This window comes from Panulirus ornatus, chromosome 30 (assembly GCF_036320965.1).
Source record: "Panulirus ornatus isolate Po-2019 chromosome 30, ASM3632096v1, whole genome shotgun sequence".
Classification (NCBI taxonomy): Eukaryota; Metazoa; Arthropoda; class Malacostraca; order Decapoda; family Palinuridae; genus Panulirus; species Panulirus ornatus.
This window is the reverse complement of record NC_092253.1, coordinates 9,942,325-9,957,500: the sequence shown is the minus strand read 5'-3', so window position 1 is coordinate 9,957,500 and position 15,176 is coordinate 9,942,325. Positions and strand designations below refer to the sequence as shown.

Sequence of the window (15,176 nt, the reverse complement as noted above, 5' to 3'; positions counted from 1 at the left end):
AAGTGTGTGGAAGAAGAAAGTTAAGAGTAAATGTAAATAAGAGCAAGGTTATTAGGTACAGTAGGGTTGAGGGTCAAGTAAATTGGGAGGTGAGTTTGAATGGAGAAAAACTGGAGGAAGTGAAGTGTTTTAGATATCTGGGAGTGGATCTGGCAGCGGATGGAACCATGGAAGCAGAAGTGGACCATAGGGTGGGGGAGGGAGCGAAAATTCTGGGAGCCTTGAAGAATGTGTGGAAGTCGAGAACATTATCTCGGAAAGCAAAAATGGGTATGTTTGAAGGAATAGTGGTTCCAACAATGTTGTATGGTTGCGAGGCGTGGGCTATGGATAGAGTTGTGCGCAGGAGGATGGATGTGCTGGAAATGAGATGTCTGAGGACAATGTGTGGTGTGAGGTGGTTTGATCGAGTAAGTAACGTAAGGGTGAGAGAGATGTGTGGAAATAAAAAGAGCGTGGTTGAGAGAGCAGAAGAGGGTGTTTTGAAATGGTTTGGGCACATGGAGAGAATGAGTGAGGAAAGGTTGACCAAGAGGATATATGTGTCGGAGGTGGAGGGAACGAGGAGAAGAGGGAGACCAAATTGGAGGTGGAAAGATGGAGTGAAAAAGATTTTGTGTGATCGGGGCCTGAACTTGCAGGAGGGTGAAAGGAGGGCAAGGAATAGAGTGAATTGGAGCAATGTGGTATACCGGGGTTGACGTGCTGTCAGTGGATTGAATCAAGACATGTGAAGCGTCTGGGGTAAACCATGGAAAGCTGTGTAGGTATGTATATTTGCGTGTGTGGACGTATGTATATACATGTGTATGGGGGGGGGTTGGGCCATTTCTTTCGTCTGTTTCCTTGCGCTACCTCGCAAACGCGGGAGACAGCGACAAAGTATAAAAGAAAAAGAAAAAGATATATATATATATATATATATATATATATATATATATATATATATATATATATATATATATATTTATGAATCAACTCATGACACTTAATCATTTCTCTTCAGACTGTGATAGGAATAATATATTATCTTTATAATCTCACAGAATGTTCGATACAGTATATTCATACATCCCTTTGTGGTTAACATGATAAATACATTCCATTTAACATGTTCAACCCACCTGGACCATAACCCAACACCAGCAGACATCATCTGTACATAAAGATAAAACACAGTTACCCCTTTGTCTAGTCCTGTCTTCTGACCTGGCTGAGTATTGACCTGACCTTACTAGCCACGCCCCTTACCCCTGACCTGACCTGACCTGGATTGACCCCCCTTTCTTCCCTCCACAGGGCAGTGCCTGAGGATTGTGACATTGTGGAGAATTTGATTATTTTATCTTGCTGGTTTCATAACCAGGACAACAGTCAAATTAAGATCCGTTTTCTTTGATCTTGCTGGTTTTTTTTAACCAGGACAATAGTCAAATTAACATCCGTTTTCTTTGATCTGTTACTGGTTTCATAACCAGGACAACAGTCAAATTAAGATCCGTTTTCTTTGATCTCTTGCTGGTTTCTTAACCAGGACAACAGTCAAATTAAGATCCGTTTATGAGGGTATACAAGTTTTTCTCTTTCAATAACCTAACTCTTTTTTTTTCGTATTTATTGCATGTATATTTCTGCTTGTTTCCTTTTCTTCCTATGTATATATATATATATATATATATATATATATATATATATATATATAGATATATATATGGGTGTGTGTGATGGCTAGATAGATAGATATGCATGTCTCGTGTTGTGCCTTAGTGACGGCGGTATCTGGTGTGCCTGGGAGAGTTAGTGTGGCAGTGTTGCGTGATGATGGAGTGTTAAGTGTTATGAGGCAGTGTTACTTGATGAGGTAGTGTTGATTGATGAGGCAGTATTTCCTCGATGAGGCAGTGTTGCGTGATGAGGCAGTGTTGAGTTATGAGGCAGTGTTGCGTGTGCCTGGGAGAGTCAGTGTGGTAGTGCTGCGTGATGAGGCAGTGTTAAGTTATGAGGCAGTGTTACTTGATGAGGTAGTGTTGATTGATGAGGCAGTATTGCGTGATGAGGCAGTGTTGCGTGATGAGGCAGTGTTGAGTTATGAGGCAGTGTTGCGTGTGCCTGGGAGAGTCAGTGTGGTAGTGTTGCGTGATGAGGCAGTGTTAAGTTTTGAGGCCGTGTTACTTGATGAGGTAGTGTTGATTGATTAGGCAGTGTTGCGTGATGAGGCAGTGTTGCGTGATGAGGTAGTGTTGTGTGTGTGTGAGTGTGTGTTGCGGGTCAGGTGAAGAGCCAGCAGTGTTGCGTGATGAGGCTGTGTTGCATGATGAGGTAGTGTTGCGTGCGTGTGTGTGTGTGTGTGTGTGTGTGTGTGTGATGCGGGTCAGGTGAAGAGCCAGCAGTGTTGCAGCCGGGTGTTCTCCCTGCCCTACGGGCCCTTGTGGACGGCCGTGGTGGGCAGGTGGGAGCTGGGGCCCCCAGATGGGGCCGCCGAGCAGCAGGAGGCGGGGCCGGGCCCGGGGCCGGGGCTGCCAGCCCAGAGGGTCATCATCCACCCAAGGTTCAGAAACCATCACAATGATATAGGTGAGTCTTGACCCCACCCACCCTCACTGCTGGCTTACTATCCATGACGTCATATCAAACTATTGCATATATTTATCTATCTATCTATCTATCCACGTGTATCTATCCATATATCTATCTGTCTATCAACATATCTCTCTCTATCCATATAGTTGTCTGTCTCTCTAGCCACATTGCTCTATCCATATATATATATATATATATATATATATATATATATATATATATATATATATATATATATATATATATATGTATATATATATATATATATATATATATATATATATATATATATATATATATATATATATGGTGTGGGAGGCAAGTTGTTAGAAGCAGTGAAAAGTTTTTATCGAGGATGTAAGGCATGTGTACGTGTAGGAAGAGAGGAAAGTGGTTGGTTCTCAGTGAATGTACGTTTGCGGCAGGGGTGTGTGATGTCTCCATGGTTGTTTAATTTGTTTATGGATGGGGTTGTTAGGGAGGTGAATGCAAGAGTTTTGGAAAGAGGAGCAAGTATGCTCTCTGTTGTGGATGAGAGACCTAGAGAAGTGAGTCAGTTGTTGTTCGCTGATGATACATCGCTGGTGGCTGATTCATGTGAGAAACTGCAGAAGCTGGTGACTGAGTTTGGTAAAGTGTGTGAAAGAAGAAAGTTGAGAGTAAATGTGAATAAGAGCAAGGTTATTAGTTACACTAGGGTTGAGGGTCAAGTCAATTGGGAGGTAAGTTTGAATGGAGATAAACTGGAGGAAGTGAAGTGTTTTAGATATCTGGGAGTGGATTTGGCAACGGATGGAACCATGGAAGCGGAAGTGAATCATAGGGTGGGGGAGGGGGCGAAAGTTCTGGGAGCGTTGAAGAATGTGTGGAAGCCGAGAACATTTTCTCGGAAAGCAAAAATGGGTATGTTTGAAGGAATAGTGGTTCCAACAATGTTATATAGTTGCGAGGCGTGGGCTATGGATAGAGTTGTGCGGAGGAGGGTAGATGTGCTGGAAGTGAGATGTTTGAGGACAATATGTGGTGTGAGGTGGTTTGATCGAGTAAGTAATAATAGGGTAAGAGAGATTTGTGGTAATAAAAAGAGTGAGGTTGAGAGAGCAGAAGAGGGTGTTTTGAAATGGTTTGGTAACATGGAGAGAATGAGTGAGGAAAGATTGACCAAGAGGATATATGTGTCAGAGGTAGAGGGAACGAGTAGTGGGAGACCAAATTGGAGGTGGAAAGTTGGAGTGAAAAAGATTTTGAGTGATCGGGGCCTGAACATGCAGGAGGGCGAAAGGCGTGCAAGGACTAGAGTGAATTGGAACGATATGGTATACCGGGGTCGACATGCTGTCAGTGGATTGAACCAGGGCATGTGAAGCTTCTGGGGTAAACCATGAAAAGTTCTGTGGGGCCTGGATGTGGAAAGGGAGCTGTGGTTTCGGTGCATTATTACTTGACAGCTAGAGACTGAGTGTGAACGAATGGGGCCTTTGTTGTCTTTTCCTAGCGCTACCTCGCGCACATGAGGGGGGAGGGGGATGTTATTCCATGTGTGGCGAAGTGGCGATGGGAATGATAAAGGCAGACAGTATGAATTATGTACATGTTTATATCTGTATATGTCTGTGTGTGTATATATATGTATACGTTGAGATGTATAGGTATGTATATTTGCGTGTGTGGACGTGTATGTATATACATGTGTATGTGGGTGGGTTGGGCCATTCTTTCGTCTGTCTATAGCTCTGTCTATCTATCTATCTGTGTCTGTCTTTCTATCTGTCTCTGTCTGTCTGCCTATCTACCTAACTATCCATCTATCCATCTGTCTGTCTATCTGTGAGGATACAGGACTTTCTTGGACTTTTGGGGCTACTAGGGATGGCTTTCTAACCACCGCACATTCTCTCTCTCTCTCTCTCTCTCTCTCTCTCTCTCTCTCTGAGTGTAGGGGAAGGCCTGGGTCATGAGAGGGTCAGGTGCGGCCCAGCTGGTGTGACCGACCGTCAGCTGGTCTCGAGGGCGTTGTCACACACACACACACCCACACACACACACACACACTTCCAGCAGGCCTCCCTCCAGACCCTTACTTCCAGCAGGCCTCCCTCCAGACCCTTACTTCCAGCAGGCCCCAAGACCCTTCCTTCCAGCAGGCCCCCAGACCCTTACTTCCAACAGGCCTCCCTCCAGACCCTTACTTCCAGCAGGCCCCCAGACCCTTACTTCCAGCAGGCCTCCCTCCAGACCCTTCCTTCCAGCAGGCCCCCCAGACCCTTACTTCCAGCAGGCCTCCCTCCAGACCCTTACTTCCAGCAGGCCTCCCCCAGACCCTTCCTTCCAGCAGGCCCCCAGACCCTTACTTCCAGCAGGCCTCCCTCCAGACCCTTACTTCCAGCAGGCCTCCCTCCAGACCCTTACTTCCAGCAGGCCTCCCTCCAGACCCTTACTTCCAGCAGGCCTCCCTCCAGACCCTTACTTCCAGCAGGCCCCCAGACCCTTACCTCCAGCAGGCCTCCCTCCAGACCCTTACTTCCAGCAGGCCTCCCTCCAGACCCTTACTTCCAGCAGGCCTCCCTCCAGACCCTTACTTCCAGCAGGCCTCCAGACCCTTACTTCCAGCAGGCCTCCCTCCAGACCCTTACTTCTAACAGGCCTCCAGACCCTTACTTCCAGCAGGCCCCCAGACCCTTACTTCCAACAGGCCCCCAGACCCTTACTTCCAGCAGGCCTCCCTCCAGACCCTTACTTCCAGCAGGCCCCCCAGACCCTTACTTCTAACAGGCCTCCCTCCAAACCCGTCCTTCCAGCAGGCCCTCCTTCCAGGACCCCCAGCTGGCCACCATCAAGGGGGTGTGTTGGCCTGACCCAAAGCTTTCCTTGCAGCAAGGCCTTCAGCTTCACCCAAAGCTTACCTTGCAGCAAGGCCTTCAGCTTCACCCAAAGCTTACCTTGCAGCAAGGCCTTCAGCTTCACCCAAAGCTTTCCTTGCAGCAAGGCCTTCAGCTTCACCCAAAGCTTACCTTGTAGCAAGGCCTTCAGCTTCACCCAAAGCTTTCCTTGCAGCAAAGCCTTCAGCTTCACCCAGACGGCTGCCGTGTGGCAGGTGGCCCTGGGTGAGCACGACCGCTCACACACGACCGGCCACGAGGTCGTCCTTGGGGTCGTCACCGTCATCGCTCACAACGACTTCAACGACTATCAGAACGACATCGGTAAGAGGGCCTCCCCTCTCCTCTCCCCTCTTCCCTCATCCTCTCCCCTTCCCTCCTATCCCCTCCTCTTCCCTTCTCCCTCCCCTGTTCCCTCCCCTTCTCCTTCTCCCTCCTATCCCCTCCTCCTCTTCCCTCCCCCCTCTTCCCTCCTCCTCTCCCCTTCTCCCTCCTCCTCTCCCCTCCCCTTTCCCTCCCCCTTTTCCCTTCATCATCCCCCCCCCCATATTCTCCCCCCCCCCACCATAACCTGTGACGAGCGGGGTCATCAGCTGGCATTTATTTATTCCTCTCCCTCCCCTCCCCCTTCAAGTGATGACCTCGTCTGACCTGTAAACGACCCACTTCAGCCTCCTCCCCCTCCCCTCCACCCCCAAGTGATGACCTCGTCTGACCTATGAACGACCCACTTCAGCCTCCTCGTCCTGTGTCCACCCCATGACCAACGAGAGAGAGAGACTCTCGACCTCTTTACACCCCTGACGACTTGTTGACCCACGTCCACGCGATGGTCGGTCCTTCTGCTGTGCTCTGTCCTCCTGTAGTGAACGCTTTCTAGTATCTCTCCTATGGTTCTAGGGTTCTTCTAGTGCTATCTCTCCTCCCAGCGCCCTCGTGTGTGTCTGTGTGTGTCTGTGTTCCATCCTTATCTGTGGCTGTGGCGGGTCAGCTGAGGTCGTGAGGTGTGGGTTTTGGGTTTTGTCGTCTGGCTGTGACCTAACGTCTCACGTCTGCCCCTTCCACAGCCCTGCTCCAGCTACCCAGCCCCTCAAACACGACCTCCCGCGCCCTCACGCCCATCTGCCTCCCGGAGTCCCCTGAGCTGCGCAACTTCTCCTTCCAAGGACACGTCTGCCTGGCCACAGGTTGGGGAGGGCAGCACAAGGAAGGGGCCCTACGCACCCGCCTGCAGGAGACTAGAGCACCGGTCTTGCCCCCAGGTGTGTGTGCCCGCGCGTACAACACCGTCGAGTATGGCTTCGTCAAGCTGGGCGAGGCCCACCTGTGTGCTGGGGTGCTGGACGGCTCGTCCGGGACGTGTATAGTAAGTACCTGAAGGAGGCGTGGGCGTGAGTGCGGCGGGCGATGGGTGCGGGAGAAGGTAGCGCAAGGGCCACAGCTGGTAGTAGGACACATGGGGGGGCGGGGCGCGGCGCGCGCGCGCTCCTGGTGAAGGGCACACGTTCCTCCAACGCCTCCCTCCTCAACACTTAACCTTGCTTGTGTCTCTAGTACCTTCCGTGCATGCCTTCCTCCGGCGGGTGGTGTCCGGTAACACCTGTGTGGTGTGGTTTCTCCTCCTGGCCGGCGCTGACCTAACGTGTGTTGCAGCGATGCTGAAGCTCCGGGAAGACATCGTCTACACCGACTACATCCAGCCCATCTGCCTGCCGGACACCACGCCCTTGGAGAACGAGACCTTCCTGGGCATCAAGTGCGTGGCCACGGGCTGGGGCATGAGGGTGCACGGGGCGCAGCTGGAGAACAGCCTGAAGGAGGTGCTGGTGCCCGTCGTTAACAACAGCCACTGTGTCAAGATGTATGGCATGATGCATAACATCCCCGTCCAGCAGTATCACATGTGCGCCGGCTACATGCACGGCCAAGGACAGGGCACCTGTGTTGTGAGTATCACACCTACACCTACACACCCTCCAGATATACCTCAGACATACACCCTCCCTCCAGATATACCTCAGACACACCTTCCCTCTAGATATACCTCAGACACACGCCTTCCCTCTAGATATACCTCAAACACACACCCTCCCTCCAGATATACCTCAGACACACACCCTCCCTTCAGATATACCTCAGACACACGCCCTCCCTCTAGATATACCTCAGACACACTCCCTCCCTCCAGATATACCTCAGACACACGCCCTCCCTCCAGATATACCTCAGACATACACCCTCCCTTCAGATATACCTCAGACACACCTTCCCTCTAGATATACCTCATACACACACCCTCCCTTCAGATATACCTCAGACACACACCCTCCCTCCAGATATACCTCAGACACACCTTCCCTCTAGATATACCTCAGACACGCACCCTCCTTCCAGATATACCTCAGACACACCTTCCCTCTAGATATACCTCATACACACACCCTCCCTTCAGATATACCTCAGACACGCACCCTCCCTTCAGATATACCTCAGACACGCGCCCTCCCTTCAGATATACCTCAGACACGCACCCTCCCTTCAGATATACCTCAGACACCCACCCTCCCTCCAGATATACCTCAGACACACACCCTCCCTCCAGATATACCTCAGACACACTCCCTCCCTCCAGATATACCTCAGACACACGCCCTCCCTCCAGATATGCCTCAGACACACACCCTCCCTCCCTCCAGATATACCTCAGACACACACCCTCCCTCCCTCCAGATATACCTCAGACACACACCCTCCCTTCAGATATACCTCAAACACACGCCCTCCCTTCAGATATACCTCAGACACACTCCCTCCCTCTAGATATACCTCAGACACACACCCTCCCTCCAGATATACCTCAGACACACACCCTCCCTCCAGATATACCTCAGACACACACACCCTCCCTCCAGATATACCTCAGACGCACACGCTCCCTTCAGATATACCTCAGACACACACAGTATGACACCAGAACATGGTAAACATACCCAGACACACACACACACACACACACACACACACACACACACCATCATTATGACCTGACCTGACACCTGTTATGTACACCCAGGTCACCCCGTTGATCCGAGGGTACTCAAACCTGTGTCCAGATAATGGTATCCCTCTTCCCTACCCACCACTTCGATCTGCTGACGGGGGACTTCGACCCTCGCCACATTGTCCCACCCTGCAACACCTCCCCCATACCATCAACCTGCCTCAACCCAGGTAGCTCTTGGCCTCCATGCATCCACCTCACTCCATCAACCAGAGATATTGATCCCATGTCTGATCCATATGACCGGTCAGGAAACCTCGCCTCTTCAGGCATCATACGTCAAGTATACATACACATGATAGCCTCTTCATTACGACCTTTTTAGGGCACCTGTGTCATAACCTTGTTATATAGCCTCCATGACACGGACTGATAAGATAATAGAGCTGGATAAGAGCTGGACTGATAAGATAATAGAGAGAGAGGCATCTCGTAATCATTTTTTGAGTCCTTCAGTTCCTCAGGGCTCAGCCAGTAAACACTTAGAATCCCAGGTTAAATTAAGACGGTGATGATGATGGTGTTTACGTGCTCATCAAGTAACCCTTTGTGTTCAGGAAATTGACATCATCATCATCATCATCATCATCATCATCATCATCATCATCATAACCCACTAACACTATCTACTCATGGGACTAACACCTCACCGTGTGTGAACACGTAGTCCACTAACACACATCTAACGCTAACTTTGCTTTTGCTTTGGAGACATCAGTTACCGTGTTCGTAATAATGCTACTCAAATATTACATACTAAGTCTTTTCCTCTGATTTTCCCCCTGGGGTTACGCAGTGGGAAAACAACCTCCACATATTTTGTACAATTGACATACCCCCAATCATTGCCATCTTGGATGAAAGGTAAGATAATAAGTATGGGGAAAAATATATACACATGTACTTCAGGGGTTCATTTTGTACAATGACATACCCCCAATCATTGCCATCTTGGATGAAAGGTAAGATAAGAAGTGTGGGGAAAAATATATACACATGTACTTCAGGGGTTCATTTCAGCTCCATTGGTGTTTGTGGAAATATACACATGTACTTCAGGGACTCATTTCAGCTCCACTGGTGTTTGTGGAAATATACACATGTACTTCAGGGACTCATTTCAGCTCCATTGGTGTTTGTGGAAATATACACATGTACTTCGGGGACTCATTTCAGCTCCATTGGTGTTTGTGGACTCGAATCTCAAAGGAGATCAGGTAATATGGAAGAGGGGGTTGGAACAGAAGGAGATAGACTCCACACTTCACTGTACGGTGAGGGAGGATTGTGTCATAACGTTTAGTCCTCGTAGCGTTGGTGTCTACACTGAAACTATAGGAAAGCAGAAGACGTTCAAGGGTCTCGTAGGCCGTCCTGGGGGGACTGAGACACAGGCAGAACGCTCGTGAGAACAGCGGACGAAATGAGACGTGTAAGGGAGACGGGAAGGGATGGTTTAACGTGAGAACAGCGGACGAAATGAGACGGGAAGGGATGGTTTAAACGTGAGAACAGCGGACGAAATGAGACGTGTAAGGGAGACGGGAAGGGATGGTTTAAACGTGAGAACAGCGGACGAAATGAGACGTGTAAGGGAGACGGGAAGGGATGGTTTAAACGTGAGAACAGCGGACGAAATGAGACGTGTAAGGGAGACGGGAAGGGATGGTTTAAACGTGAGAACAGCGGACGAAATGAGACGTGTAAGGGAGACGGGAAGGGATGGTTTAACGTGAGAACAGCGGACGAAATGAGACGTGTAAGGGAGACATGAGAAAAAGATTGAAGTAGGAAATGTGTTGGGATGAGAACAAGATTGAAGTAGGAAATGTGTTGGGATGAGAACAAGATTGAAGTAGGAAATGTGTTGGGATGAGAGAAAGATTGACTGAAGGGAGGGAAATAGATATACAGAGAGAAGCCTACAAACCTTACAGCCTACAGACGGAGGTGTGGTAAGCCAAGATCTATGCTGCTTCTTCACCCCCACCGCCATCTGCTGTGGTGATGTCGCGAGCCACCTGCACCTGGAGGAAGAACTCAAAAAAAAAAAAGATGCGAGATAGAATACAGGAGAGAACACAGGGTCAGTTTCAAGGAGGGAAGAGTAGATGTTGCGAACCATACCCAGCAGCGTTAGGAGAAAATAACCTGATGAAAATAAAAACAAGAAGACAAAAAAAAAGAAGTTGAGCAGTAAAAGTTGTTTTTTGCCTAAGGGCCCGAGAGACATTTGAGCTGAAGAAGACGTTTTAGAGCAGTGCACTGTAAGAAAGTGTGCTTCACTGTACGCCTTGGCGACTTTGCGGTGATTCTGAGCTAAAGCGAAGGTGGAATGAGAGTGAGACAGGAAACATCTTCATGTATCAGAGTGCTCGCTGTCCCTGAGGGGGGCTTAGTGTGACGACAGAAGCTTACCCCCCCCCCCCTCTCTCTCTCTCATCCTCACAGTGGAAGATGGGCATCGTGAGAGCCTAATTATTTATTCATAAACATTTTTTTCCCCTCTGGTCAGTGGGATAGACATTATATTGCTCCTCCATGAAAGTTGAATGTGCTTTAGTGAAGTTATATATTCCCAGACACGTCCACATCCACCGTGTGAATAATGCATTGTTTTCCTTTGCCGTCAACTTGATTTAGAAGGTTTTTATTTTCTTTGTTTAGTTTACGTTGACTCTCCCAGTCTGTCCTGCTTCCTCACCACCACCACCACCTCCTCCTCCACCTCCAACACCACCACCACCTCCTCCAACACCAACACTTAATTTTTGCAGATCCAGCACTTTCTTCCTCCTACAATATCATCTGCAGATCCCGACACCATCTGCCAGTGGCCCCAGCTGAGTGCTGTCTGCCACCCCACCTCAGACCCCACCCCTTTCTGCCACCCTACCTCAGACCCCACCCCTTTCTGCCACCCTACCTCAGACCCCATCCCTTTCTGCCACCCTACCTCAGACCTCACCCCTTTCTGCCACCCCACCCGCCTACTCCCAGACCCCCTACCACTCTATACGCCACTCACAACACTTGCCCCGTACCATCCTCCACGACCCTCAACCACAGACATCCCTCGCCTCAACCACACCTACAATGGTCAGCAGCCCAGACTGTAGCCACACCACCATGACCTTGTCATCCTATGGTAGTGTCTCACATGGTCTTCTGTTGTGACATCCTCCAGTTTCTTAGTTTCCTCCTTACATCCTCCTCCTCCTCCTCTTCTTCTTCCTTCTCCTCCTCCTCTTCCCCATCCTCCTCCTCCTCCTTCTCCTCTTCCTCCTCTGTCCCCCCAGTTCCTCTTCCCTGCCTCTCCTGGTATATATATATTCACTTTACTTTCCTCCCTTGCTTAGTTTTATCTCCCTTCCACTCCCTGGTTCCCCCTTCCTCCCTTCCACTCCCTGGTTCCCCCTTCCTCCCTTCCACTCCCTGGTTCCCCCTTCCTCCCTTCCACTCCCTGTTTCCCCTTCATCCTTTCCACTCCCTGGTTCCCCCCTTCCTCCCTTCCACTCCCTGGTTCCCCCTTCCTCCCTTCCATTCCCTGGTTCCCCCTTCCTCCCTTCCATTCCCTGGTTCCCCCTTCCTCCCTTCCATTCCCTGGTTCCCCCTTCCTCCCTTCCATTCCCTGGTTCCCCCTTCCTCCCTTCCATTCCCTGGTTCCCCCTTCCTCCCTTCCACTCCCTGGTTCCCCCTTCCTCCCTTCCATTCCCTGGTTCTCCCTTCCACTTCCTGTTTCCCCCTTCCTCCCTTCCATTCCCTGGTTCCCCCTTCCTCCCTTCCATTCCCTGGTTCCCCCTTCCTCCCTTCCATTCCCTGGTTCCCCCTTCCTCCCTTCCAGTCCCTGTTTCCCCCTTCCTCCCTTCCATTCCCTGGTTCCCCCTTCCTCCCTTCCATTCCCTGGTTCCCCCTTCCTCCCTTCCACTTCCTGTTTCCCCCTTCCTCCCTTCCATTCCCTGGTCCCCCTTCCTCCTTTCCACTCCCTGTTTCCCCTTCCTCCCTTCCATTCCCTGGTCCCCCCTTCCTTCCTTCCACTCCCTAATTCCCCCCTTCCTCCCTTCCCTCCGTTGGTTACGCTTTAATCCCTTCTCTCCCTCTTCCATCCTAGGGTTCCCTAACCCCCCCATCCCCCTCCCATGCTTCTCCCTCCTCCCTTCTCTACCGTCTGACGCGTATGTCCCTCCACAGGGCGACTCAGGAGGGCCGCTGCAGTGCAACATGAGAGACGGCCGCTGGTACCTGGCTGGGGTAACGTCGTTCGGGTCCGGGTGCGCCAAGCCCGGGTTCCCAGACGTGTACACCCGCATCACCTACTACCTCCCCTGGATCAAGCAGCAAATGAGGATACACAGATGATCGCCACCACCTGTGTCCCACAGAAGGGACAAGATGTCCCATGTCCTCTCTGTACAGCGAGTGACTCCGGGTGTAGTGTGTGCTGGATCTTCGTGGGGCGCAGGTGTGTGCCACAGCGCTGGATCTCGGCTTCTCTCATCTTCGTGGGTCGCAGGTCTGTGCCACAGCGCTGGATCTCAAATTCTCATCTTCGTGGGTCGCAGGTCTGTGCCACAGCGCTGGATCTCAAATTCTCATCTTCGTGGGTCGCAGGTCTGTGCCACAGCGCTGGATCTCGGCTTCTCATCTTCGTGGGTCGCAGGTCTGTGCCACAGCGCTGGATCTCAAATTCTCATCTTCGTGGGTCGCAGGTCTGTGCCTTTTGGCAGGTACTGGAGTGCGATATGGAAGGACTTATTGCGTCCATCATCTCACGATGAGTGGAAAAGCCAACAGTGGTGTGAGCCTTACTGGGTGTGAACTGTGGCGAACTCCTGTCTGAACAGATGATGAAGCTTCGCCATATGCCTTTCTGGTGGCTTATGTCATTAAATAAACACCTCCAAGTGGCTCTACGTAGTCAACTAACCTTTTGAATGTGGTATTAATTAGTGATGACTTCTTTATCATCGTCAGTTAAAGGACAAAGATAGAAATTATAGAAAATAAAAGAAAAGGTGAAGTGAAAGACGAAACCCAGTTCCAGATGTGTTCTGTACCACACACTCGTATGACGAACCACTAGTCAAATCACACAAGACATGAAATATGTATTGAACTTTTATTATTGGTAACTGTCCATTACTGCTTCTCTCTCTCTCTCTCTCTCTGTCTCTCTCTCTCTCTCTCTCTCTCTCTCTCTCTCTCTCTCTCTCTCTCTCTCTCTCTCTCTCTCTCTCTCTCTACCCCAAAATAATGTACAACATATTTTTTTTCCTTAAATGTATATAGTGTATTTGTGCAAGAGGCACCTCTCTCTTATCTCCTCTTATATTACCGTGTGCATGACACTCTATTTCCAGTAAGTATACACCATGGTTCATCCCTCCAGTACAACGAACAGTACTTTCTCCACTATAACGAACAGTACTTGCAGTGCCTGAACCTCCTTCAGCAACGCTCAGGCATTTGCGAAAACCTCGAATTCCGAAAAGAAATTCCAGAACCTAAACTGGTAAATAATTCCTCTTGAACAAAACCAATTGCTAAAGTTTCATGTCGAACACCCTGTGTCTCACCCTGTAGCAGTACACCCCCACAGCACTGGATACACTGAGCCTTCTTGTGTACACAGCGAAGCTTACAAGTGTTTCATTAACGTAACCAGTAATGTACCTAGTCACAAACCCGTTGTTTACACTTGTATATTATGTAATATGGAAACATGGTCTTCCAATTTTGGCTCTCTTGAATGCAATACTTCCCCACCTCCATCACTCAAGACTTCATAAAGTCAAATGATAGTTTCTGTACCGTTGGTTTATATTATGGAACTGTTTTGTGAAAAGTATAGTGGCAAAGTATTTATCATTTGACCTTTGATGTGGTGGAAAGTGCTTGATACACAAGTGCCAAGCTGTAACCCCCATTTTTGTAACAGTTTCCAAGTGACGCTTGTAATCCTTGAAATCCCACACGACAGAATAGGATCAAAATGTATGTCTGAAGGTGTTTAAATCCTCTTGATTGGGGATTATAACACCATTGACAGCCTTAATGACCCGGGCCATTTGATGATTCTCCTGTAGGCCAAAACAGCTGAGCTTATTCATCAAAAACCATATTTGTCAGAGGAAGAAACTATCTTAAATGACAGGGAATCAACGTAAGGACCAAAGGCAATAAGATTCACGCCATCTTACCCCTAAGATTAATGAGTGTTCATGACAGACCACACAGACGTTGTATACCTTGTGAATTTTGAGTTCAGTGATGGCAAACTCCCTCTGTGTTTATGAGAGGTTGAATTTTAGGTGGGGAAGATGGAGTTGAAGGGGGGGAGGATAAAGTCTGCATGTTATCATAACAGAGAGTCAGCTTTGTTGAAAGTGATGAGGGGAAATGATGTTCGAAGTGGTGGTGATCAGTCATGAATTAAGATAACTAGTAGTAATGACCTTAATTAACAGACGTACTAATTACTAAACTGTCCGAATGGAAAACATCCATCCATGTTTGTTATTGGTTTTCTGCTTTCTGTTCCAGTAGCGTCCAAAAATCACATAGATCTCTTTCATGTGTTTGATGATGTATAAAGGTGAGTGTGTTTGTGTATACACCCATTTCACTTGTTTATGTCCCATGTATTTGTTGATATG

At 49.1% G+C, this 15,176-nt stretch overlaps 1 protein-coding gene across 13 annotated transcripts in view; it reads left to right on the top strand.

The window, feature by feature from the left end:
- LOC139758408 (venom protease-like) overlaps positions 1 to 13,744 on the top strand; it is a 67,930-nt gene extending 54,186 nt beyond the window's left edge. For 3 of the 13 annotated variants that reach the window (XM_071679790.1, XM_071679789.1, XM_071679779.1), the window contains 2 exons: positions 5,635 to 5,783; positions 12,712 to 13,744. In XM_071679790.1, the coding sequence (XP_071535891.1) occupies positions 5,635 to 5,783; positions 12,712 to 13,298 (736 nt within the window). In that variant the 3' untranslated portion in view covers positions 13,299 to 13,744. Of the gene's footprint in view, positions 1 to 2,398; positions 2,575 to 5,634; positions 5,784 to 6,526; positions 6,826 to 7,112; positions 7,406 to 12,711 lie in introns of all 13 variants that reach the window. The other 10 variants (XM_071679784.1, XM_071679787.1, XM_071679785.1 and 7 more) reach the window with 10 other exon arrangements.
- The last annotated feature ends 1,432 nt before the right edge of the window (positions 13,745 to 15,176 follow it).